At 41.1% G+C, this 25,174-nt stretch overlaps 1 protein-coding gene across 2 annotated transcripts in view; it reads right to left on the reverse strand.

Annotated features, from left to right (window-relative positions):
- Positions 1 to 25,174, reverse strand: part of ACYP2 (acylphosphatase 2) — a 182,931-nt gene that overhangs the window by 141,234 nt on the left and 16,523 nt on the right. For both annotated transcript variants that reach the window (XM_033939916.1, XM_033939917.1), the window contains exon 2: positions 10,661 to 10,677. In XM_033939916.1, the coding sequence (XP_033795807.1) occupies positions 10,661 to 10,677 (17 nt within the window). The remainder of the gene's footprint in view (positions 1 to 10,660; positions 10,678 to 25,174) is intronic.

Genomic DNA, 25,174 nt, shown 5'->3' on the forward strand with positions numbered 1-25,174 from the left:
CAATCAGCGCTCAGGCACGGATCAAAAAGTAAGGCTAGGACAGCTCAGACCTGCCAAAAAATTTTGCTCGCAAATGTAGAGGTTAGGGAATCACTCGGCGATAACAGAGAATCACCCGGAATGCTCATTTAAATATTAACGACCTAGCTGTAATACATTTGCATGGCAGAGTCGGAGACTGCTAGGATACTTGGAAAAGACCATGGTAAGCTGTTTTGATAATCCGCTGCTAAAATACATGAAAGCTAAACCAGCTGGACAGATAGGAAAAGGGGGGCTGACATGTTACCGACATGCATCACCTTACACTTATCCACATTGAACCTCATTTGCCCATCTCTCGAGTGTGTTTATGTCACTTTGCAGATCTTCGCAATCCTCCTGCATCTTCACTACTCTGAATAACTTCGTATTGTCCACAAATTTAATCACCTCACTCATCGTACCAATTTCCAGATCGTTTATAAATATGGCACTCCTTCTTCCTCACCCCTGCGCCGCATCCACACGTTGACTGCTTGCAGCTCCGTCTGCCTCTTCTCGTTGACCCTAGGTACCGGAGGGATCTCCAAGAACGTTACCCTCTGCGTTCTGGTCTTCAGCTTCCTTCCTAGCGTCCAGAACTGGTCCTTCAGTATTTCCCTGTTGTAGTTCCTGTTGCTCATGTTGTTTGTCCCCACATGGATCACCACCGCCGTATCTTCCTCTTCCATACTGTCGATGCGGCTCAGTATGTCTTCTACCTTGGCTCCCGGTAGGCAGATCACCAGCCGATCCTGTCTTCCTCCCGCTATGTGGCTGTTGACTTATCTGATGATGGAGTCCCACACGATGATTGCTATCCTCTTTATCTTCTCTTGCCTCTCTAGCCACAGGTCCATGTCTCTGGTGTATGACCATCTCTCCAGCCGTAGGTCCGTGTCCTCTGTGCACATCCATCTTCCCTCATCCTGGCGTTGGCTTGCACTGGACTCGTCTTCTTGTGGGTTCCCTCCGCTGTTTCCAGATCTCGCTGCTGTGTCGCCCATTTCTTCCTTGTGATTGTCCTCCAGATGGTCCTCACTTTCTGTAGGTGTATCTGTATCTGGGCAGTTCCACTGTTGCTGTTGATTTTCCACAGCCTCCCTGTATGCCTCCTCGATGAACTTCTCTAACTCCCGGACTTCTTCCTCGATGGTTTCCTCTGTCATGACGTTCTCTGCATCCCTATCCTCCTCCTCCACTGCTCGAAGTCCTTCCAATTCCAATATTCTGCCCTCCAGGAGTCTGACTTGTTTTTTCAGGCTCTCCAGTTCCCCGCATCGAGTGCATACATAAGACCACCTCCCAGAGGGGAGGTAGTCATACATATGGCAGAAAACTGGGTAGCTCAACTTCTTGCTTCTGTCTGCTGCTTCCATTGCTGCCCGCTTGCCGGTATACTATGGCTGTCCTCTACGTCTGCTGTGGTTGCCCTCTGCTCTCCTTGCTTGTTTTTGTGTCCTCTGCGTCTGCTGCGGTTGCCCTCTGCTCGCCCAGCTTGCTTGTGTGTCTTCTGTGCCTGCTGCGGTTGCCCTCTGCTCTCCCGGCTTGCTTGTGTGTCTTTTGTGCCTGCTGCGGTTGCCCTTTGCTCTCCCGGCTTGCTTGTGTGTCTTCTCTGTCTACTGCAGTTGCCCTCTGCTCTCCTGGCTTGCTTGTGTATGTTCTGTGTTTGCTGCGGTTGCCCTCTGCTCTCCCGGCTTGCTTGTGTGTCTTCTGTGTCTACTGCGGTTGCCCTCTGCTCTCCCGGCTTGCTTGTGTGTCTTCTGTGTGTTGCGGCTGCCCTCTGCTCTCCTTTGCAGTGACTCATCCCTTCTTAAGGCCCTTCGCAAAGCGCACCGAATGGCTGAGTGCCGTTGGCCTCTCCCTTTTAAGGGGGAGCTACGGTTCAGAGGTTGGATGATGTCGGAGGGGTGGGCGGAGCTATCTCTCACCGCTGCCCCTCACTCTCTCCTGCCTTCTCTCTCTCTTTTCCCCGCTGCTCTCTGCCTGTCTCCTGTTCAGCTACCCGCCGACTCTCTCCTTCCTGCCCCGCTCTTCAACATCAACAGATAAGGACAGGAAGAGATTTTATTGTTTAGGGGGGAAGAGAGTGCTAGAGTCTGTATGAAAGTGAGAAAGAGAGTGAGAAGTTGATGGGACTGGCTGATGGGGAAGACAAGAGAGAGAAAGAGAGTCTGGTGAGATTGACTAGGAGGAAAAAGAGACAGAGACTGAGTAGTGAAGACTGGTTGGAGGGGAACAGAAAGAGACTCTCATCGAAAGGGGAGGAAAGGAGAAAGAAAGGAAGAGCTTTGTTGTGAAAGGCAGCCAAGCAAGTGATATTAAAAAAAAAAAACAATAGAAAGAAAGATATGAGGAGGAAAGGAGACAGAGTGGTGGGGACTGAAAGAGAGGGAGTGAGAAAAACTGGTGGAGACAGAAATGGGAAGGGAGATAAAGCAGGCAAATAGAGAAAGGCTTAGGGCTGAATTCTAAAAACGGCACCTATATCAGCAGCCGCCTACCAAAATGCTGCTGATCACGTGTCAATCATGCAGAATCATGCCTACCGTTAAACACAGGCACTAGTAATATAGATCAGAGTTTTGAAGGCCTACATTTCCAGCACCTATGTAGATGCGATTCTTGTTAAACAAAGGTGCCTAGAGGCGCCTAAGGTTATTTCTGACCTAAACCATGCTTACTTGGACCTTAGGCATTGTTAGGCGCCTCTGTAGACATGATCCTTTTTATAGGCGTTTTATAGGTGTTTCTTTTAAAGACATTTTAATCGGGTTTTAAATGATGCAGTCAATCATTACGTCAATTAACACCAATTAAAACGATTAAATTAGGTGGCACCTATTGCCATCTAACTTATGGCGCCATTTAGAGAATTTGGGCCTGAGTGCTAATATTCAGCAGAGATAGCTGGCTACCTCCTGCTGAATATTAGCGCTTAGCCAGCCAAATGCTAGTTAACTGGCCAGCTAAATAGTACTGAATATCGGGTCATGTGGGTTTAGCAGAGAGATGCTGAAGGGCTGTTGGGTAAGATTTGCCTCTTTGTGGATGATGCCAAAATCTTCAATAGATTAGACACCCAGGATGGTGTGAATAACATGAAGAAAGACCTGGCAAAGCTTGAAGAATGGTCTGAAATTTGGCAGCTAAAATTTAATGCTAAGAAATGCAAGGTCATGCATTTGGGCTGCAAAAACCCGAGGGAACGGTACAGTTTAGGGAGTAAAGAACTTATATGCATGACAGAAGAGCGGGACTTGGGTGTTATTGTATGTGATGATCTTAAGGTGGGCGAACAGGTTGAAAAGGTGAGGGCGAAAGCTAGAAGGATGCTAGATTGCACAGGGAGAGGTATGGCCAGTAGGAAAAAGGAGGTATTAATGCCCCTGTATAAGACTTTGGTGAGACCTCATTTAGAATATTGTGCACAATTCTGAAGGCCACACCTTCAAAAAGATATTAAAAAGGATGGCTCCAGTCCAGAGGAAGGCTACTAAAATAGTGTGTGGTCTTTGTCATAAGGTGTATGGGAACAGATTTAAAGATCTCAATCTGTATACTTTGGAGGAAAAGCGGGAAATGATAGACACATGTAGATGTGCATGAGTCGAGTCTCTTTCATTTGAAATGAAGCTCTGGAATGAGAGGGCACAGGATGAAATTAAGAGGTGATAGGCTCAGGAGTAATCTAAGGAAATGCTTTGTTACAAAAAGAGTGGCAGATGCATGGAACAGTCTCCCGGAAGAGGTGGTGGAGACAGAGACTGTGTCTGAATTCATGAAAGCTTGAGATAGGCATGTGAGATCTCTTAGAAAGAGGAAGAGATAATGGTTATTGTGGATGGCCCATTTGGCCTTTATCTGCCATCATGTTTCTATGCCCTTGGTGGCCCTCAGCGATCCATATTCATATAAAACCTGAGTTTTTGTTTTTGCCGAAATCAGGTAATGCATTTTGGTTGCTTTCGGTTTCAGCTGAAACTGAAAAAGCAGTTTTGGTTGGCCTCTGTACAAGAATATAACCCATTACTTGTTTGTTGACCATTATTTTCATCTTTCTTGCATCTCGAGTCACGCCAGATCAGATTAATGGATCCATTTCTGAAAATGAGTCAGTAGTCTGGAAATCCTCTGCCTTCTTCCCTCTCCTTCAGGCCACACATCCTTTGTTTATTCATTTTGAGTACAGCAAAGGGATAAATCGTTTTTCCCTTTTCCCTCTAAGCACTGGAAAAATTTAAATGATGTAGCAGCAGGTTAAGAAAGTCTTAGCACAAGAAAAATATTTATCTGTCTAGTTTCTTTTTACTGTAAAACTCCATGCCGGTCAGAAAATATTATTTTTGGTGGATCTGATCTGCTGGAACCCAATTTCCCATCACTTTAACAAGTCCCAGATGCTAATTTTGAGTGATGCAATACCATTTTAAAATGTCAGCAGAACTATAGCATTATTCCTTCAAAGCAAAAAACAAAACAAAACCAAAAATACCAAATACTACCAGAAACCAGTACTTGGAACAACAACTCATACTGGTTGTTTCAAGACAGTTTAATTTCATGTATCAAATGTATAAGTCACTTTACCTATCTTTACATCTCTGTGGTATGTCAGTTAAGCTGACATTCTCCTGATCCAACTTATATTTTTCAGAATTCAAGATTACCTATTTTTGAACCACCCAAATTGAAATATTCTGTTTATTTATTTTTGAACATTCTTCCATCTTGATGACTTGTACCACTCTATGGTGCAACTGCAATTCTAGTCAACACAGCTCAAAAAAGATATAGCAGAATTAGAAAAGGTAGAGAAAAGGGCAACAAAAATGATAAAACTGATGGGGCAACTTCCCTGTGAGGAAAGATTAAAGTGGCTAGGACTCTTCAGCATGAAGAAGAGATGATTCAGGGGAGATATGATAGAGGTCTATAAAATTCTGAGTGGAGTGGAATGGGTAGATATGAATCACTTGTTTACTCTTTCCAAAAATACTAGGACTAAGGGACATGCAATGAAGCTACTAAGTAGTAAATTTAAAACAAACTGGAGAAGACACCATGGCTGCAGGAGGACGTTAGTTGGTGTCTCTTCTGCCAACCTTCCCAGAAAACTCCTTCTAACTTACCTTAATCCACCTTCTAAACATCGATTCAGCAGTGTGAATCCCCTTGAGAGCTGCCAACCTATGTAAGGTGATTCTTTCAGGTAGCATATCAGTAAAATCAACAAAGGAGGACTGCAATTGTGCTAGGCTGGGAGAGCACAAGATGGCAGTGCCTTCCTCCAGCCCCATGGAGTCCACTGTCAGGACTGTGTGGATCGCAGAAATTACAACAGAGGTCACCTCAACGATGGAGTTGGTTTTGGAAAAATCCTTTCTTCCAATTGACACAAGTGCAAGCAAAGCTGGAGAATATGGGGCAAGAGTTTGTAGCCTTCCAACAATGAGTGGGGGTCTTGGATGATCATGTACAAGCCGTGGAGGCAGCCCACACTCATCATCAAAAATCTATTGCAACATTGGAGGACCAACTAGAAGACCTTGAAAATAGATCTAGGAGGTGTGATCTTCGCTTTGTCTGAGGATATAAGAAGAATAGCCTTACTGGATCAGACCAATGGTCCATCTAGCCCAGTATCCCATCTCCAGGGAGGCCAATCCAAGTTATAAGCACCTGGCAAAAACCCAAATATTAAAAGCATTCAATGCCACCAATCCAGGTCAAGCAGTGGTTTCCCCCATGGCTGTCTCAACAGCAGACTCACTGGAGACTTGGCTTACTAGCTCACTTACTTTGCCTGCTGGTTTGGGCCCTCTTTATATAGAACAGGCACACAGACTTGGATTGCGCCAGACAACGGCAGCAAAACAGCAGGTGGTAATTATAAAAATCCTGAACTAAGCTCATAATCAAGCCATTTTAAGAGCGTTGAGAGGAGGCCAATCTCTTATGTATGCAAATAAATGCATACTGTGCTTTCAAGACTATTCTACTAAAGTGGTACATCAAAGGTAGGCCTTTGCCCCAGTATGTTCCACCTTGATTGCCCACAATATCAGATTTGCATTGTTATATCCAGCATGCCTCAGGTGCACCAGAATGGGACAACAAAGTATTACGACACGGTGGCGGAAGCCCAATCCTTTGTAGCCACTTTGCCCACAGCTGGGCAGCTCCTAACATTGGAAATAGCTTTTTGATTCAATACAATGACCAAGGCATTCTGGTGATAGGATGTCTACCCATGTACAGCCAGCTCCTGGTATCTTCAGTGCTCAATTTGGGGAGCTTGATGACAATTTCACGTTATTTGGAGACCTGGATTCCTATAACAACAGCCAAGACTATGGTTATGGAGGATTTCTGGGACCTTTTCACAATGCATTGTTTTTTGCGATGATGGTGGGATATCTGTTTTATGCCCAGAGACTTATCTTTCTTTTTGGACGCTTTTGGTTGTATTGGAGACTTATATCTGACAATGGGAGTGTATGAATGCATAATGTGTAAATGAGGATGAGGGAGAGGAAAGAGGGAATAGTGGATTGGGATCTGTAGTGCACTCTGGGCTTCATTCTTTGTATTACTGAAACTTGGCTTGTAGAGGGCGAAGAAAGTTATCTCTCCCGTTCATGTGCCTCAGGCTACTGTTACCAATACAATCACCGAATGGGTAAAAAAGGAGGCAGTTTAGCAATAATCCATCGTGAAAGTTTAGTTACTACCGTATTTTCACCCATATACCACGCACCCGTGTAAAACGCGCACACGGGTATAGCGCGCGGGGAACAGAAATTTATGTAAAAAAATTTTACTATAGCGCGCACACGCGTATACCGCATATGCCGTCCCGACTCTCCTCTCGCCCGCCCCGACTCTACTTTCCGAAGGACCTCTCGCACCCCCACCCGAAGGACCGCTTGCACCCCCACAGCCTCCCCCTCCCCCTCCCGCATGGAGAAGCTGCCTACCATTGTTTCCGGATGCCAGTGAGCCCAGCAGCTTCCTCTGCCGGCGGTCCCGTCCCTTCTCTGAGCCCTGCTCTACGCTGCTTCCTCTTCCGGCGGTCCCGCCCTTTCTCTGACGTCCCCTTTTCGGAATTTGAGCTCTCTCCAAGTTTTCCGCAAACATCTGAAAACCTGGCTTTTCTCAAAAAATGTAAGTCTCCCTCCAACTTAGGAATCAAGGAAACTCTTATATCTTGGCATCCCAAGTCCTCTAAATTTTCTTCACACTTCTACCTCTAACCCTCTGTTGTAGTTCCTTCCTATTTCTCCTATTGTAAACCGCGTCGAGCTCTACGAACGTGGAGATGATGCGGTATACAAATCTAAGGATTAGATTAGATTAGATTTCGTCAACATCACTCCACCAAACTTTCACTTATTGGGCTGACCACCAAAATTCTTTATCATTTAGATCATCATCAGTCGGTATTACTCATTTCATTGGATCTTTCATCAGCTTTTGATACCATAGATCACAAACTTCTCGTGCAATTAGAAGATATCGGTATCTCAGATCTAGTTCTTGACTGGTTTTCCTCTTTCTTTTCTGACCGGATCTACAAGGTTGTCTTTAACTCAACATCTTCTGACCCTAAAACTACTGCTTATGGTATCCCGCAAGGCTCAATTCTCTCTCCCTTACTCTTCAATATCTTTTTAGCCCCTCCCATAACCTTAGGTCAATCTATCAGATTTACAACATTCGCTTATGCGGATGATGTTCAACTAGTTCACCCAATAGACCTAAATAACCTAATGAAATTATTCTCATCAATCAAAAATTAGAAAAGATTAACTCCTGGCTTGACATACACAAGCTTTCTTTGAATGTAAACAAGTCAAAACTAATGGATTTTCCAGTTAAAAATGGCCTCTCTCTTCAATCCCAGCTAATACTTAAAAATCTACCTATCAAAGTGGTATCCTCTCTTAAATTACTGGGAGTTACATTTGATAGTAAACTTTCTTATCACTTACATATCAGTTCAATTGTTCAACATTGTTTTCATCGATTATGTATGATTAAAGCTTTAGCAAAATTGTTAGATCCCTCATCTCTGAACATTTTAATCCATTCACCTGTCATTTCATGCTTAGACTACTGTAACGCCCTCCTCAAAGGCATTACAAAAAAGGAAATAAGAAGACTTCAAATAGTACAAAACACCGCAGTTAAAATCATATTCAATGCAAAAAAGTATGACCATGTCACTCCCCTCTTACAGAAACTCATTGGCCTCCAATAGAACATAGGATCACTTACAAAATTCTTTCACTTACTTTTAAAACCAGAGCAAATAATCAACCTGAATTTATTAACAACCTACTTATTCATAAGAACATAAGCAATGCCTCCACTGGGTCAGATCTGAGGTCCATCGTGCCCAGCAGACCGCTCACGTGGCGGCCCAACAGGTCCAGGACCTGTCTAGTAATCCTCTATCTATACCCTTCTATCCCCTTTTCCAGCAGGAAATTGTCCAATCCTTTCTTAAACCCCAGTACCGTACTTTGCCCTATTATTTCCTCTGGAAGCGCATTCCAGGTGTCCACCACACATTGGGTAAAGAAGAACTTCCTAGCATTCGTTTTGAATCTGTCCCCTTTCAACTTTTCCGAAAGCCCTCTTGTTCTTTTATTTTTTGAAAGTTTGAAGATTCTGTCCCTCTCTACTCTCTCTATGCCCTTCATGATCATGTAAGTCTCTATCATATCCCCTCTAAGTCTCCTCTTCTCCAGGGAAAAGAGACCCAGTTTCTCCAATCTCTCAGCGTATGAAAGGTTTTTCATCCCTTTTATCAGACGTGTCGCTCTCCTCTGAACCCTCTCGAGTAATGCCATATCCTTCTTAAGGTACGGCGACCAATATTGAACGCAGTACTCCAGATGCGGACGCACCATCGCCCAATACAACGGCAGGATAACTTCTTTCGTTCTGGTTGTAATACCCTTCTTGATTATACCTAGCATTCTATTCGCTCTCTTAGCGGCCGCTGCGCACTGTGCCGTCGGCTTCATTGTCATGTCCACCATTACCCCCAAGTCCCTTTCTTGGGTACTCTCATTCAATAACATCCCTCCCATCGTATAGTTGTACCTCAGATTTTTACTTCCCACATGCAGTACTTTACACTTCTCAACGTTGAACTTCATCTGCCATCTCGTTGCCCATTCCCCTAGTCTGTTCAAGTCCCTTTGTAATTCTTCACAGTCCTCTTTAGTCTGAGCTCCACTAAATAGTTTGGTGTCGTCCGCAAATTTTATTATCTCACACTTCGTCCCTGTTTCTAGATCATTTATGAATATATTAAATAGCAGCAGCCCAAGCACTGAGCCCTGCGGAACACCACTCGTGACCTTCCTCCAGTCCGAGTAGTGGCCCTTTACCCCTACCCTCTGTTTCCTACCCGCTAACCAGTTTCTGATCCATCTATGTATGTATTCCATATAATCAATCTAGGACTTTAAGATCCATAGCTCACAACCTTCTAACTATTCCCTTGTTGAAGTATATCAGTACAATGAGGGCTACAATTTTTTCCGTTAGTGCCCCCTTGCTTTGGAATAGTATTCCAAATCACTTACGTGAAATAACAAGTCTTGCCAAATTTAAGGCAAAGTTAAAGACATTTTTATTCCTTGATGTCTTTGTTACTTAAACTGCCCTTTTAAGAACAAACCAGATTGGAAAGGTTTTTAACTCCAGTCTCCCTTCCTTTTGTTCTTTTCCTTAAATGTTCTTTCTCTTTCTATCAATTGTAGTTCCACCCTTCTTTCCTGTTCGTCAATGTTTTTAAAAAATTTGCCTTTTCCCCAATTTGTCTTTGACTACACCCTGACTCTATTTGGTACACTGTTTTGGTATTTTTGTACACTGCCTTGAAAGTTTGGTTAGGCAATTTAAGAAATTTTAAATAAACTTGAAACTTGAATAGTTGCTGGTTCTCACCGGTCCCATGGTTTGTGTTGTTTTGAGGGGCTTTTTCTGCTCCTGTAAGCTGATGGATATCTGTTTTGAGAGCCTGCTAATGGATATGTTGGCCTTATCTGGAACCCAGTGTGAACTTGGAACTACAGAGAGAATACACTCACTGCTTGCCCTGGTTTACTTTTATGCTCAGTAATATCTTACTTAGGGTTACTTTTTTTTTTTTTTGTATATGTGGCTGACAGTGTATGTGCTTGAGAATGCTGAGTGGTCCGATTTGAGGTTCCTTCTTATATGGTAGAGGGATGGGAGGATGGGTAGGAAGATTAGGAATTGAGTGTGTATGGGTAAAGGGTGGCTAGCATGCTAGGGATTGAGGTGGTGTTTGCTTTTATTGTCACTTGTTTTCCTCTGCTGTGATTTGGGGGGAATCAAAGGTTAAAAACTTCAACGCTATTTGTCAACTAATGCAATCAAATGCTACAAGGCGGCAAATATTTTAAAAAAATATAGAATATGAACCACACAAACAGAACATACACAAAAACACAAAGAGAATACTTATCTTCCCAGATGAAACAAAAGCTTTGGAAAATTGTATGCTATGTTGTAAAATATATATACTGTGATTCAGGACTTTCCTTCCACATTTTCAATGGGGTAAAATAAAACAGAAGCATCAATGGGTCCTTACCATTCTGAAGCAAACACCTGTAAAAAACATAAACCACAAAAACAAACGTGAGACTGTGAAAACAAATGAATGCAGTAGATATGTTTTCCTAATATTCTTGCCAACCAACACATTACCAATCTATTAATCTAAAACAAAAAGTGAATCAGTCTAGCCTGGTGAATAGGTGGCAGTGCTGCATATTTCCACATGGAAGGTCCTGGATTGATTTTCAGATAGGTCTGCCACACCCACGGTTAACATATAACTTCCACAAGTGATAAAGAACCAGTGTTATAGTGAGTTTAACTATGCATACGCCAATGCTCAGGTATCCAGGTAACTCATGGTGGTAAAATCATCATTAATCCCAACCTAGCATTTTTGATGTTTTGACGAATTTTTTCTTTTTTACTTATTTCATCTATGTAATGTACTTTATGTATATATATGAAGCCAACTTAACTTTTATATATATGATTTCTATCCCCTAAGACACTTCATCCGAATGAGGAAATCTTGATTTATAATGCTTACATGCTTCAACATAGTCTCTGGCAGCTTAAAGGAAAGATTTATAAACTATAAAGAGTTTTACTTCATGCAAAAGTGTCATTTCTTTAATAAGACATTAACGATTTTTTCTGCAGCCCTCCAAGTACCGACAAATCCAAAATGTGGCCCTGCAAAGGGTTTAAGTTTGAGACCACTGAAATAGAGGTATGACACTGGAACGATGGAATGTTACAATTAGATGAAAATAAAAATGGACAGTAGTAATTAGGTGAGAGAGAGTTATTAAATTACAGGTTGCTGAGTAATTTAATAACTTTCTCTCTAGCTATAACTTTTATATTTTCACACTCAGCAATGATACATTGATAAAAAAAGCCATGTTATGCAAAAAAAATCTAGCAGTATTTTATTAAATGAACCCTTAATATCTGTACTTTATTGTGGAAAATAGCAGAAATTTAACATACTTCACTAATAGCTAAACACATACACTTTGGTGTAATCATCTACCAATGGCATTCCAAATATTCAAGCATTCAGCCCCTCATAAGGATGCCAAATGTTAGGCAGTGGTAGACGTCCTGCTGCCACTTAACTAATCCCCCCCCCCTTTTTACAAAACTGCAGAAGCAGAATGCTGGCTGACACAATGAATGCCCTATGCTGCTCCCGACGCTCATAGGAACTCAGGGTGTCGGGAGCAGCGCAGAGCATTCAGCGTGCCGGCCTGTTCTAAAAGCCAGTTTTGCAATTTTGTAAAAAGGGGGGGGGGGTTAATTGGCAAAAAACTAAGTGGTAATTGACCATGTTGTTTAAAACCAATTAAAAACTAATTTTTAAAAATGTAGGCGCCTCCAGAATAGGCCGCCGATGTCCTGTCCACAGAGGCGCCTATTGGTGCCGATGGTCAAAGTGGGAGTGGCTTGTGCTGGAAATTACCATAGGTGCTGGTAAGAGCCCCTGTGGACGCGATTCTCATTCGGCAACCAGTGCTGGTACATGATTGACATGCGACTGGCGCTGGTTGTAGAATCCGACCCACAATAACTTCTTGAGATAATCAAGATAAAGCTTGTGATGCTGTTCAACCCCTTGCAACAAGGCCACACATTGAATGCTCAAGGGTTTGGAATGCCATTGGGAAATGACTACACCAAAGTGTAAATATTTAGCAAAGTATGTTAAATTTCTGTTATTTTCCACAAAAAAAGCACAGATATTGAAGGTTCATTTAATAAAATACTGCTAGATGTTTTGCATAAAATGTTTTTTTATCATTATTTGATGACAGGAGAATGTTTTCCTATTCTTTTGTGGTTGTAACACGGTATTAGTGAGGTTCTAAGGAATCCAACCCCACTTGTTATAATAAGCATATTGGAGACTCTGTAGTGTTATTTCTGTATTGATTTATTGTTCTTTCTCAATAAAAGACTTGACATAAAATGTCTTTTTAACAATATTTCATTGCTGAGTGTGAAAACCTAAAAGTTATAGCTATAATACCAAGAAATTTGTTCCCATTAAGCAAAAATAATAGCAAATTTTAAGAAAAACAGATTTATTTATTTTAATATTTCTTGCCCACCTAACACCTAGGTGGGTTACAATTATATATACACAATTCATTTACAGGAAAGACAATTAAAAATGTACATGTTAACATATAAAATATGTCTTCTTTTATATAATCAGTGGCTTTGAGAGACCCCATAAATCACAATCAAATTCATGGGAAAAACTTCAATCTGAACAGTTTTTCCAACTTTTGGTTTTTCTGGACAACCCTAGTAGATGTGGTTTTGCCATATATACATAAGTGCCAGTCCTAACCCCATTCCATCCACTGTCAAGCCTCAGGAACTCCTACACATAAATAGCATAAACGTAGGCACAAAGGTGCTTGCCCCGTATTGGTAGCATGGAATATTGCTACTCTTTGGGTTTTGGCCAGGTACTAGTGACCTGGATTGGCCACCTTGAGAACGGGCTACTGGGCTTGATAGACCACTGATTTCACTCAGTAAGGCTATTTTTATGTTCTTATTTTATAATAGGTCACATATATTAACTGGGCAGGAAGTGCCTATTTTTCCACTTACGAGCCTTTATATGCTAATATGAACTGAAAATACAGAGAACTTTGGTCCTAGCCCTGAGGTGTCATCGGAAGGATGTGATTATGTTAGAACAAACACTTTCACCAATGCAATAGAATGTCACAAAAAACAGTGCTGCTGCAGTTTCAGTAAAGGAAGTTTCAAATGACTGGAGGAAAAAGCCTCAGACTGGAACCCTTCCACCACCACAATGGTGGTCCAAGGTGGTCAGGCGAACACCTCACTGGCAAAAAACCTCCAGACTGACTCCCAATAGTAGTAAACTTGAAGCAGGGCTGTTGTGCAAAAGATAGAGGAAAAATCCACTTATCTAATTTGTTGATCGGTACACCATATCTGCTGCCTCAGGGTGTAAAGCGATCCGATCAAACTTTAAGCTGGACGCAAACCACATCTCAAGATCAAAAGATTGCTTTACACCCTGAGGCAGCAGATATGGTGTACCGATCAACAAATTAGATAAGTGGATTTTTCCTCTATCTTTTGCACAACAGCCCTGCTTCAAGTTTACTACTATTGGGAGTCGGTCTGGAGGTTTTTTGCCAGAGAGGTGTTCGCCTGACCACCTTGGACCACCATTGTGGTGGTGGAAGGGTTCCAGTCTGAGGCTTTTTCCTCCAGTCATTTGAAACTTCCTTTACTGAAACTGCAGCAGCACTGTTTTTTGTGACATTCTATTGCATTGGTGAAAGTGTTTGTTCTAACATTATTAGCTGTTCACATTTCCGAGTTGTTTTTTGCTACAAATCGGAAGGATGTGAAACATGGCCATTGTTGGTACTGGGACCGAATGAAGTTGTTTCATGGCATTTGGACCGAATGAAGTAGTTTCATATTTGAAAGCTAAGTGAATTTATTTTTAACTCATTGGATAATTCATAAGAGTTGGCTTTAATAATAAAATATGTTAAAGAGTAGATAACACAGGAGAATGTAATAGGTTAAGACCAATGACGAGATCAAGTGGGTCTTGGAGTGAGATACTTCATGTGAAATGAGTTACTGCCGAGGTCTTTTGTTTGGACAGCATGAAAATTAAAAAACGAGGTGTAGCGCTTGGCTTTTTTAATTTTATGTTTATATAATATTATTTATATAATATTAGCACATATTTTGCAGAAATCGTGCCTATAAAGTGTGAACATTTATGCCTACTCAGGAGCAGGCATCAATTTTACTGCTTAAAATACAAGTACGTTTCCACTTCAGCAGGGACAATGTAACTAGGAGTCAGAAAAACTAGACTGTGAAAAAGAACAGACTGACTCAATAACTTAACATAACCCAGGAGGAGGACCCGCTATACAAAAACTTAGCTCAGAGAAATAAAACTCTGAAGAGGGAGGGGTACAGCAGATTCTCATACTACTTTCTTAATGTGTGACAAATTACACACTGTAGCCACAAGAGAGAGCTAAAGAGCAATATAACCTGTCTATTTTGCTAACTTAAATGCATCAATTTTCAAATAAGAGAGCATGAATTTCTATTTTTATGCTTAATAGATAAACATATACATTAATTGCATAATACTGATATAAAGATTAGCTCATAAGGATTTCTAATTTTTCAGACTCTTATTCAATAATACATTTTATTTAACATTTTGAGGGTAATTTTATACCAGAAAGCCACAGGTAGTGTCAGAATTTTAAAGATAGATTTTTTTATTTTTTCAAATTGTACAAACCAGTAATAACCAAATTATGCAGTTTTGCATGCTAAATGTAATATTTATCTAAATGTACAAATAGTCTGAACATCCATCCATCTTTCGTACTTCGCCACCTAAACTAAACTGTTCTTTTGGATTTTTACAGCCCAAGTGCATGACACTGCATTTTTTAGCATTAAATCTTAGTTGCCAGTTTGTGGACCATTTCTCAAGCTTCACTAGATCCCTCCTCATGTTATCTACACCGTCCAGGGTGTCTACTCTATTAAAGAATTTGCCATCATTCTCAGAAAGACAAACTTTACCAGACATTCTTTCTTCAATATCACTTCACTCACAAAGATGTAATAAAGAGCCTGCCCAAGGACAGATCCCTGCGGTACTCTCCTTAGTAGAAAAACTGCAGGAAGACCTTAGGAAATTGGAAGATGAAATATAATGTGGACAAATGCAAAATGATGCATTGGGAAGAATAACCTGAATCACAGTTACTGGATGCTAGGGTCCACCTTGGGGATTAGCGCCCAAGAAAAGGATCTGGGTATCAGTGTAGACAATATGATGAAACCTTCTGTCCAATGTGCAGCGGCAGCGGCCAAAAAAGCAAACAAGATGCTAGGAATGATTTAAAAAAAGGGATGGTTAACAAGACTAAGAATATTATAATGCCCCTGTATCGCTCCATGGTGCGACCTTATCTGGAGTATTGCGTTCAATTCTGGTCTCCTTATCTCAAGAAAGATATAGTGGCGCTAGAAAAGGTTCAAAAAAGAGCGACCAAGATGAAAAAGAGATTGGAACTTCTCTCCTATGAGGAAAGACTAAAGAGGTTAGGGCTCTTCAGCTTGGAAAAGAGATGGCTGAGGGGAGATATGATCAAAATCTACAAAATCCTGAATGGTGTAGAACGGGTACAAGTGGATCGATTTTTTACTGCATCAAGATTTACAAAGACCAGGAGACACTCAAAGTTACAGATTAATTATTTAAAACCAATAGGAGGAAATATTTTTTTCACTTAGAGAATAATTAAGCTTTGGAATGCGTTGCCAGAGGATGCGGTAAGAGCAGTTAATATAGATGGTTTTAAAAAAGGTTTGGACAAGTTACTGGAGGAAAAGTCCATAAACTGCTGTTGAGACAGACACAGAAGAAGACACTACTTGCCCTGGATGGTGGCATGGAATGCTGCTACTATTTGGGTTTTTGCCAGGTATTTGTGACCTGGAATGGCCTCCATGAAGATGGGATACTGGGCTAGAAGGACCATTGGTCTGATCCAGTGAGGCTATTCTTATGTTCACATAATTATCTTTAAAATGTCATTTATGCAGCTAATTTGTTATTAAACAAAATCCAGCAAAGAGGCCATATCTTGTTTGCTTCTGTTATAGCTCATGAACTCCTTGCTTCTGACTCCTAATATAATGTCCCCACCTCTCCTGCTGGTACATATGTCATTTCTACACACCTTTCTATGGACTGGGTGTGTAATAGCCAATATGGAACCACCATAGGCCTGCTCAGAAATGCCTTGATCTCTGCTGTTGTCATGGTACAAGTAAGAGGAGGCTTAGAGACTCCGGAGCCCCAGTCAAGAAAATAGATGAGTGTAGTTGCCTCAGTGTTAATGGATGGTGTTTTCCTGGGTCTCATCCTGCTATCTCCAAGTTGTGTTTTCTCATCTCCTTCACTTCTGATCTTTAATATCTTCTCCGGTGCAGCATGTCTTCTCTCCTGTTCCTCTTCACGGCACAATATAACTTGCAAAAAGACTCGCTATAACCATACCAAGTTGACCTTCTCACTATAGGCATGACCACCTTCCTTATCTCTTCACAATGTTCTTTCAGCATTGCAGTTGGAAGAGGAGATGCCTGGGACCTTGTGCCCAATTGTTATTTATTTTTATATTAGACCAGTTTACCATGTAAACCCCAACACAAAACTCTAAAATCTTTCTTAAGTTTTACAGACTCTTTCCTTTCAGATTATGCTTGGAAATCCATATTCTCTTGAATCTTACAGCTGTTGTGAGACATCTGCTATGTGACACGGGTCCTATTTCCAACAGAGCCAGATCATTCGGCAAGACACTTGTTCTAATGGTAGTTACAATTCTATAGCCATAGCTTTGATCTGTGCTTTTCTTTAATCACCTCATCGCTGAGTTAAGGAAGATCATGGCCTTAAGAAATCAGGATTTATTTCCAGTTCTTTAGCAGAATCCAGCATTTTTCCAATGGGACCTACCCATTTGTTGTTGCTTCATGTCTTGCCATCTAAAGCAGTCACCAAGTGCCTGAATGGTAGTTCCAAGTTTTATTAGGATTTGTTATCCCACCTTCACTCTCTCTCCATGTCACTGACACACTAGTAAGGTGTCACAGAAAAATCTCAATCCAGATCTTGACTCAACCCTATTCCTTCCCCTAGTGTGTGTGTGTGTGTGTATGTATGTATATATATATATATATATATATATATATATATATACACACATACACACACAAATGTACAATGTCTACTGTCTTTCCCTATTACTAAAACTGATATCTGATACAATTGTAAAAAATAAATAAAAGGTTCTACTTACAATTTGTACAATGTTGTATCCATATGGTCTCAATGCGACTCGCTTAGAACTGAAGCACCTTCTACCCAGCACCAAGACGTTCTCACATCCCCTGGGTAGGTTTCTCTAAACTTCTACCCAGCACTAAGACATTCTCACATCCCCTGGATAAGTTTCACCTGAAAAATAAAAGTCTGTCTCCACCCTTTACATAGCAACCACTAGAGGGCGCTATTGCATCACACGGGGGTCACAACTGAAATAAAGGCTGCTTACTTTACCTCACTGGGGATTCACCCTGAAGGGAAAAAAAAAACCAAACCTCACAAGATTACATTGTATATTCCAAAGCAAATAACTTTTTATTCTAGTAATAAGTATTATAGCAGCATTTGGCAAATTAGAAATAAATCAGTTTGGACATATACAATGTAGAGAAGAAAAAACTCACTTAGACCATCCCCTGCCTGTGAATATGTATCACCCTATTGGAGTAGATATGCTGCCTAGCTAGCCCACTCCTAGTCCATGCCTCCATTCTTCCCTGGCGGGCCCTGGTCAGGCATAGCTTCTGAACTTTCTCCTTCTTGAAGTTTCCATTCTTCACACGGGTACATCGGTATCAGTGCCTCAGTGCACTAGCCTGGCATCTCTTTATCAGTTCTTAGGTTCCCGGATGGAGTGTTCTGCTGACTTGCATTTTCTTTCAGCACTGTTAAATAGCTCATTGTCTTTACAGCACTGTTTTGTGTCCTTGAGAAACTTTTCACAGCAAGAAATCTTACACACTCACATGCCACACATTAGCATCTCAGCATCTGAACTGAAACCACTTTGTACAAGCCCATGACTTCAGCAACTCGAGCAAAATGTAGGAATAGATCTTACAACCTATAAGTCTCCTATAGGATCCTGTCATCTATCTCAGTGTCAATCCAGTAGATGGCGCTGAAATGTATACAGGAAATGCTCTGGGCTTGTTTTATAACAGAATGGATTTCTGAGTTGACCACACATTTAAAACATTACGGTTTGTGCATTGCACCTGAAAAAATTCAGAAACAGTATCCTTATATCTATTTGGGTCACAACTTACTACAATCATATGCAGCTGCTACCATTATCACTTTAAAACTTAATTCTACAATCACGTATGTTGAACTGCAACAAATTCTGGGCACTCTTAATTGGTTACGCCCCTATTTAATATACCTACTGATCTTCTCAGCTCCTTATTTCATCTTTTGACTAAAGGCAAACAACCTGTAGATTTGATCTATATAACACCAGACATTCAAAAAGTGACAGCGATTATTAACCAGCATTTATTAATGCAATGGGTTGATAATATAGCACTTTCCTTATTAATCCTTCCGCAGAAATGCCAACCTATTGCGGTTTTAGGCCAGCTAACCCCAGATAATCGGTTACATATAGTGGAATGGATATATTTACCACTTACCCCCCTAAGAATATCAGCTCTCCTCAATACATGTATAGTTCGCTAATTTGTAAGGCGAGAAATAGAGCATTAGACCTTATGGGATTCGACTTGGTATCTATCACCGTTCCCATTTCACAAGAGCAATGGGAATTTCTTTTTAAATATAATGATGAATTGCAAATTGCATTAACAAATTACATTGGCCATATTTGTTATCATTTATCTTTAGATAAACGATTAATTCTAGTTGCAGAAGGCGTTTTAGATTTTCATTCTGCACTAAGCTTAACACCTATAATCGACGCGTTCACTGTCTATACAGATGGCAATAAGCCACGCAGCGTCATGCACTGGACCCAAGAAAATGCTTCTCGGGTCTTATTTACTCCCCCGCAACAATCCGCTCAGCGATCAGAAGTAGCCTCTGTTATTCTTGCACTGTAAACCATTTCCCACTGTCTATTGAACCTGATCACAGACAGTCTGTACCTTTGTAATTTAATTTACCAGCTTCCTGGTCCCTACATCACCCCATCAATTAATGACAACTTGCTATCATTGTTTCTTGAATTACGCTCATTATTGTCAAAACGTAAACACTCTCTTAGCGCGTTTCATATTCGTAGCCATCAAAATCTTCCTGGAGTCATTTCTGCAGGAAATACTATTGCAGATGCTGCAACCAGGAAGGTTTTTGCACAATTTACTACCCCCATAGACAGTCATGCATTCTTCCACCAAAATGCCAAAGCCCTGGTAAAAATGTTTAAAATTCCATTAAATCAAGCTACAACTATAGTTCAATCTTGCCCACAATGCTCACAGCTTCATTCGGCTGAGTACGGGGTAAACCCCAGGGGACTTGCAGTAAATCAAGTATGGAAAATGGATGTCACGTAATATCTCCCTTTCAGGAAATGGAAATATCTGCACGTTACTATTGACACCTATTCTAGCTTTCTTTGGGTGACGTCACAAACAGGAGAAACTACGAATCAAGTAATTCATCATATGTTACAATGCATTGCTGTTATGGGAAAGCCAAAAACTTTAAAAACAGATAATGGTTCTACATATTCTTCCAATGCTTTTTCTGAGTTTTGCTTACAATGGGATATCCAGCTGATTCACGGTTTGCCTTATAATTCCTCAGGACAAGCCATTGTAGAACAAGCAAATCGTACATTAAAATCATATTTATTAAAACAGAAACCAGTGAAATATGCCGTTTCTAATTTGAGACAGGTTAAAATGTCTTTATCCATTGTTTTATTCTCTATTAACCATTTGAACTATTTTTCAGAGTATTCTGCACATGATAAACATCATCAAAAGGCAGTTCCATTACAGCAACCTTTAGTTAAATATAAACTGTCTCCTAATTCTGTCTGGCATGGACCTGCTCCCTTAATAACTTGGGGGAGGGGCTATGCCGCTGTCTCAGCTCCTACAGGTCTGTTTTGGGTGCCGAGCAAACACGTGTGACCGGCACGCGCAGTCTCAGAAACTACAGAAGAAGAAGGGAATGTCCCGGCATCAACAATTGCAGAATCCCATTCCTGAATTCGAATTCATCTTATGGAAACCACAACAAATCCCCATACCACAGCAAGACGACCGGAAAAGAAAGCGTCATTCTAAGACTGATCCTGTGACTTGGGGACACATTAAAAGCTTGAGTGACCAAGCCATTCTCACCTTGAAAAAGACTGATAAAGAAATGACACCTGAAAATTTTACTGCTGCTATTTTTGCACAATTAACTTATAATTCTTTAATGATTGTTATTTGCTTGTTAACTTTTCTTAGCCTTTCTTTTACCTTCTGCTGGGAAATCATGGGAGCAAAGAATGCAATATAACATTTGGGGAAAAATAGCAGATATTTCAGGTAATGACAACTTCTGTTTACAGCAGAGCATAGATGCACACATTTTGTTAGGTTCCTGTTTAATTCCAGTGTGTAAAGCTCCAGGGGGAATAAGAGATATTTTCCAACTAACCAATTTTATGACTGAAGATGAAGTATTATATACCATGTTTACATCATGGGGAAAAGTAGTCAGAAAATTACCTGACCATGACTATTTATACCCCTATAGTAGCAAATCATAAAAATCTGTCATGTGCTAGGGTACAAAATTGTACTAGAAATTGCATTAACAGTGGACTACCCTTGTGGAACTGTTCGCATTTTGTAAATAAGAACATAAGCAGTGCCTCCGCCGGGTCAGACCATAGGTCCATCCTGCCCGGCAGTCCGCTCCCGCGGCGGCCCAAACAGGTCACGACCTGTCTGAATCACCAGAAGGGGCTCCCTTGCCACCTTGGTTTCTCATTGAAGTACTATCTTCCCATCGAAGTCCTAACCCTCCGGTCTTGCACATGCACGACCTGATTGGGTTTCTATACTTATTACCTGGTTAGCTTTCTATACTTGTGTTACATCCCAGCACCTCTCTCAGTATCCCACGATCCCTTTATCCCTCAGAAATCCGTCCAATCCCTGTTTGAATCCCTGTACCGTACTCTGCCTGATCACTTCCTCCGGTAGCGCATTCCAAGTGTCCACGACCCTTTGTGTGAAAAAAAACTTCCTTGCATTTTTTTTTAACCTGTCTCCCTTCAGTTTTTCCGAATGCCCCCTCGTACCTGTTGTCCCCTTCAGCCTGAAGAATCTGTCCCTATCCACCCTCTCTATGCCCCTCATGATCTTGAAGGTCTCTATCATATCTCCTCTGAGCCTCCTTTTTTCCAGAGAGAAGAGCCCCAGCCTATCCAACCTCTCGGCGTATGGGCAGTGTTCCAGCCCTCTTACCAGTTTCGTTGCTCTCCTTTGGACTCTCTCAAGTACTGCCATGTCCTTCTTGAGGTACGGCGACCAATATTGAACGCAGTATTCCAGATGTGGACGCACCATTGCTCGATACAATGGCATGATGACTTCCCGCGTCCTGGTTGTTATGCCCCTCTTTATGATGCCCAGCATCCTGTTGGCTTTTTTCGAGGCTGCTGCGCACTGTGCAGATGGCTTCAGTGATGCATCCACCAGCACACCCAAGTCTCTCTCAAGACTGCTGTCTCCCAACAATGCCCCCCCCCAATTTGTAGTTGAACAACGGGTTCTTTTTCCCTATATGCATGACCTTGCATTTTTCCACGTTAAAGCGCATTTGCCATTTGTTTGCCCAGTCTTCCAGTTTGTCCAGGTCCCTTTGTAGATCTTCACACTCCTCCCTGGACCTAACTCTGCTGCACAGTTTGGTATCATCTGCAAATTTTATAACCTCGCACTTTGCCTCCTTTTCCAGGTCATTGATAAATATGTTGAAGAGTAACGGCCCCAGCACCGTTCCCTGTGGCACACCGCTCATGACTCCCCGCCAGTCAGAATATTGGCCCTTCACTCCGACCCTCTGCAGTCTACCCGACAACCAGTGCTCGATCCATCTGTGTACATCCCCTCCCACCCCGTGGTTCCACAGCTTCCTAAGCAGCCTTTCATGTGGCACCTTGTCGAAAGCCTTTTGAAAATCGAGGTAAATGATGTCTATAGGTTCCCCATTGTCCACCCGACTGCTTATTCCCTCAAAGAAGTACAGAAGGTTCGTTAAGCATGACCTTCCCTTACAGAATCCATGCTGGCTTGTTCTCAGTAGGCCATTTCTCTCGATGTGCTCGCAAATACTGTCCTTGATCATAGCTTCCACCATCTTCCCTATAATTGAAGTCATATATTAATGCTCACCTTGTCCTGCCTGCAGATTGGTTTTGGACCTGTGAACAGCGAACATGGAATTACATTCCAGCTAATTTAACATACAATACCCAATGCAGCCTAAGTAGATTAGTGGCAGCATTGGTAAATAAGGAGCAACTGATTAATCCCAGGACTACTAAAGAAAGACGCTCTATCTCTTTAACCTCTAATAATTATCCATTAGACAACCAGTGTGATAGTAATGTCGACTTGCTATCAAAAGCTGAATATATTTCTTTGGCAGTATCTTTAGTTGGTGTACCTGGGTTAGCATTATATAATCATAAAACTTTAGCCCGATTAGCATATGCATTGGCAAAAAAACATTAATCATACCTCACACGCACTTAGTTTGCTAAATCAAGAACAAAATAAAATACGGACAGCTGTGTTAGACAACATAGCAGCCATAGATTACCTCTTACTATTACATCATCACGGCTGCGAAACCATTAAAAATATGTGCTGTTTTAATCTGACCGATAACAGCAACAGAATCGAAGAACAAATTCAACAACTACATGAATTGGCTTCTCAAATGCAACAAGATATCTTACCACAGTAGTGGAATGCTTTATGGTCCTGGCTTCCATCCGGCCAATGGATCCGGGTCCTTATGCAGTATTTACTCATTGAAATAGGTCTTTTGATCGCTCTCTGTTGCTTTGTCCAATGCCTGCCTTCTTTGTTTTCCTATGTGTAAGGCCATGTCATGGTCATTACCGCAAATTATCCTGAGCAGATTTGCCTTACCTCCATAAAGCCCTTAAAAATAGTAAAGTAAGGAGAAATGTGGGGACGCTGAGGATGCCATTCTGAAACAGGGCGAGATCAGCACACTGATTTCCTGGTCCCTGTGAAAGAAATGCTGAATCATTCCCTCTCTCCCCCTCTACCTGTCACAAATTAACCCTTATCTTAATTTAACTAGTCATTTGGAAAGGACATCAGCTGACAGGCCTTGGATACGTGCAGAGACTCAGGGTTTGTCAACGTGTTAATCAGGCATTGCCTACGTGCAGAGTTGAGGGTAATACAATGTAAATGCATGTGACTTTGTTTCCACCAATCATTAGACATGTAATCGAGGGAGTTACTATGATGTCAATAGCATAGAAGCATAATAAAAGGGGCTCAGAGCTAGCCACTGGCAACGCCTCCTTCCCAACTCGTATCCTGTGTGTGTGTTCGCTGTGTTCCATCCCTACATCAGTTTTACAAAAACTTGCCTTCATAGATTACAACTGGTCCAGAATACTGCTGCAAAATTGATTTTCGGGAAACGCAAGTTTGATCACATGACACAGTTGCTTCAAAGTCTTCATTGGCTCCCTGTTTATTTTAGAGTTCAATTTAAATGTGCTTGTGTCATTTTTCAAATTCTTTATGGTATCTTCACTCCTCTGGTTTCTTTATCCTGGAATTTCTATCGATTCTCTTTTGTAAGAGGCAACCAACAATTTAAACTATTTCTTCATTCCAGAAAAGGGATTAAAGGAGTTAAGATTTTTGGTCAATCTTTGATTTTTAAGTTTTCCCAACTTTGGAATAATCTCCTGTTTCTTTTAAGAAGCTCCAGTTCTCTCCCATCTTTCCGTAAGCTTTTGAAAACCTTTTTATTCACTAAGCACTTTGGAAATTAATTTTTTTCTTATTTTTTCTTCTTATGGTTCTTATCTGTCTAAGTCAACTATTGTAAAACGAGTCAAGCTTTCCTAGAATGAAGACTCGGTATATAAAGCTAAGCATTAGATTAGATTAGCGCTAGTTGTTTGCCAGGACCATCATGGCACTAATGAGTCCCAGACATCGCCTTCAATATAATACAAAGTCACTCTAAGTATAAGCATAACATGTTGTTAAATAAATTACTTATCTTAGATGAATAAAACTTCTTAGAGGAGAAGTGGTGTGTCCATGAAGTACTGCACTGGTACAACTTCCAAATTAAACACCACTTTGGTGGTTTTAATCACAGCGGGTCATTAAGGGGTGTTTAATTTAGAAGTTGTAAATGTTTTTGTAACTTAGAACAAAATTACAAGAGTCTACCCAGTGTTCAGGACTGAAGAAGCCAATTGTGTGGGTCAGTGACTGATATGGCCCTACTGCACTGAAAACATCTCTTGAAGCCATTAGAAGGCTTTGACATCAAGGGAAAAAACACGATGCGCGATCGAAGGAATTAATTTTTCCTTCAAAGGTCAAGTAAATTTGCGACCGAAAAAGTCAATGCCACCGGCCAGAAAACCAACTGAAGGAGGGCTGAAGGCTCACAAATGAAAAAGTAAACATTTTTAAACAGAACTCAGAGAAAATAAAGTAATATCGAATAAAAAGAAAGTAATGAAGAAAATCAATATAGAAAGGCACAAAAAGGAAAAAAAATAGCACAATTGGAGAGACTCCAAAAACACACATCTTCTTAGCTCCGCTAAAAACTGAT

Source organism: Geotrypetes seraphini, chromosome 3 (genome assembly GCF_902459505.1).
Source record: "Geotrypetes seraphini chromosome 3, aGeoSer1.1, whole genome shotgun sequence".
NCBI classification, from domain to species: Eukaryota; Metazoa; Chordata; class Amphibia; order Gymnophiona; family Dermophiidae; genus Geotrypetes; species Geotrypetes seraphini.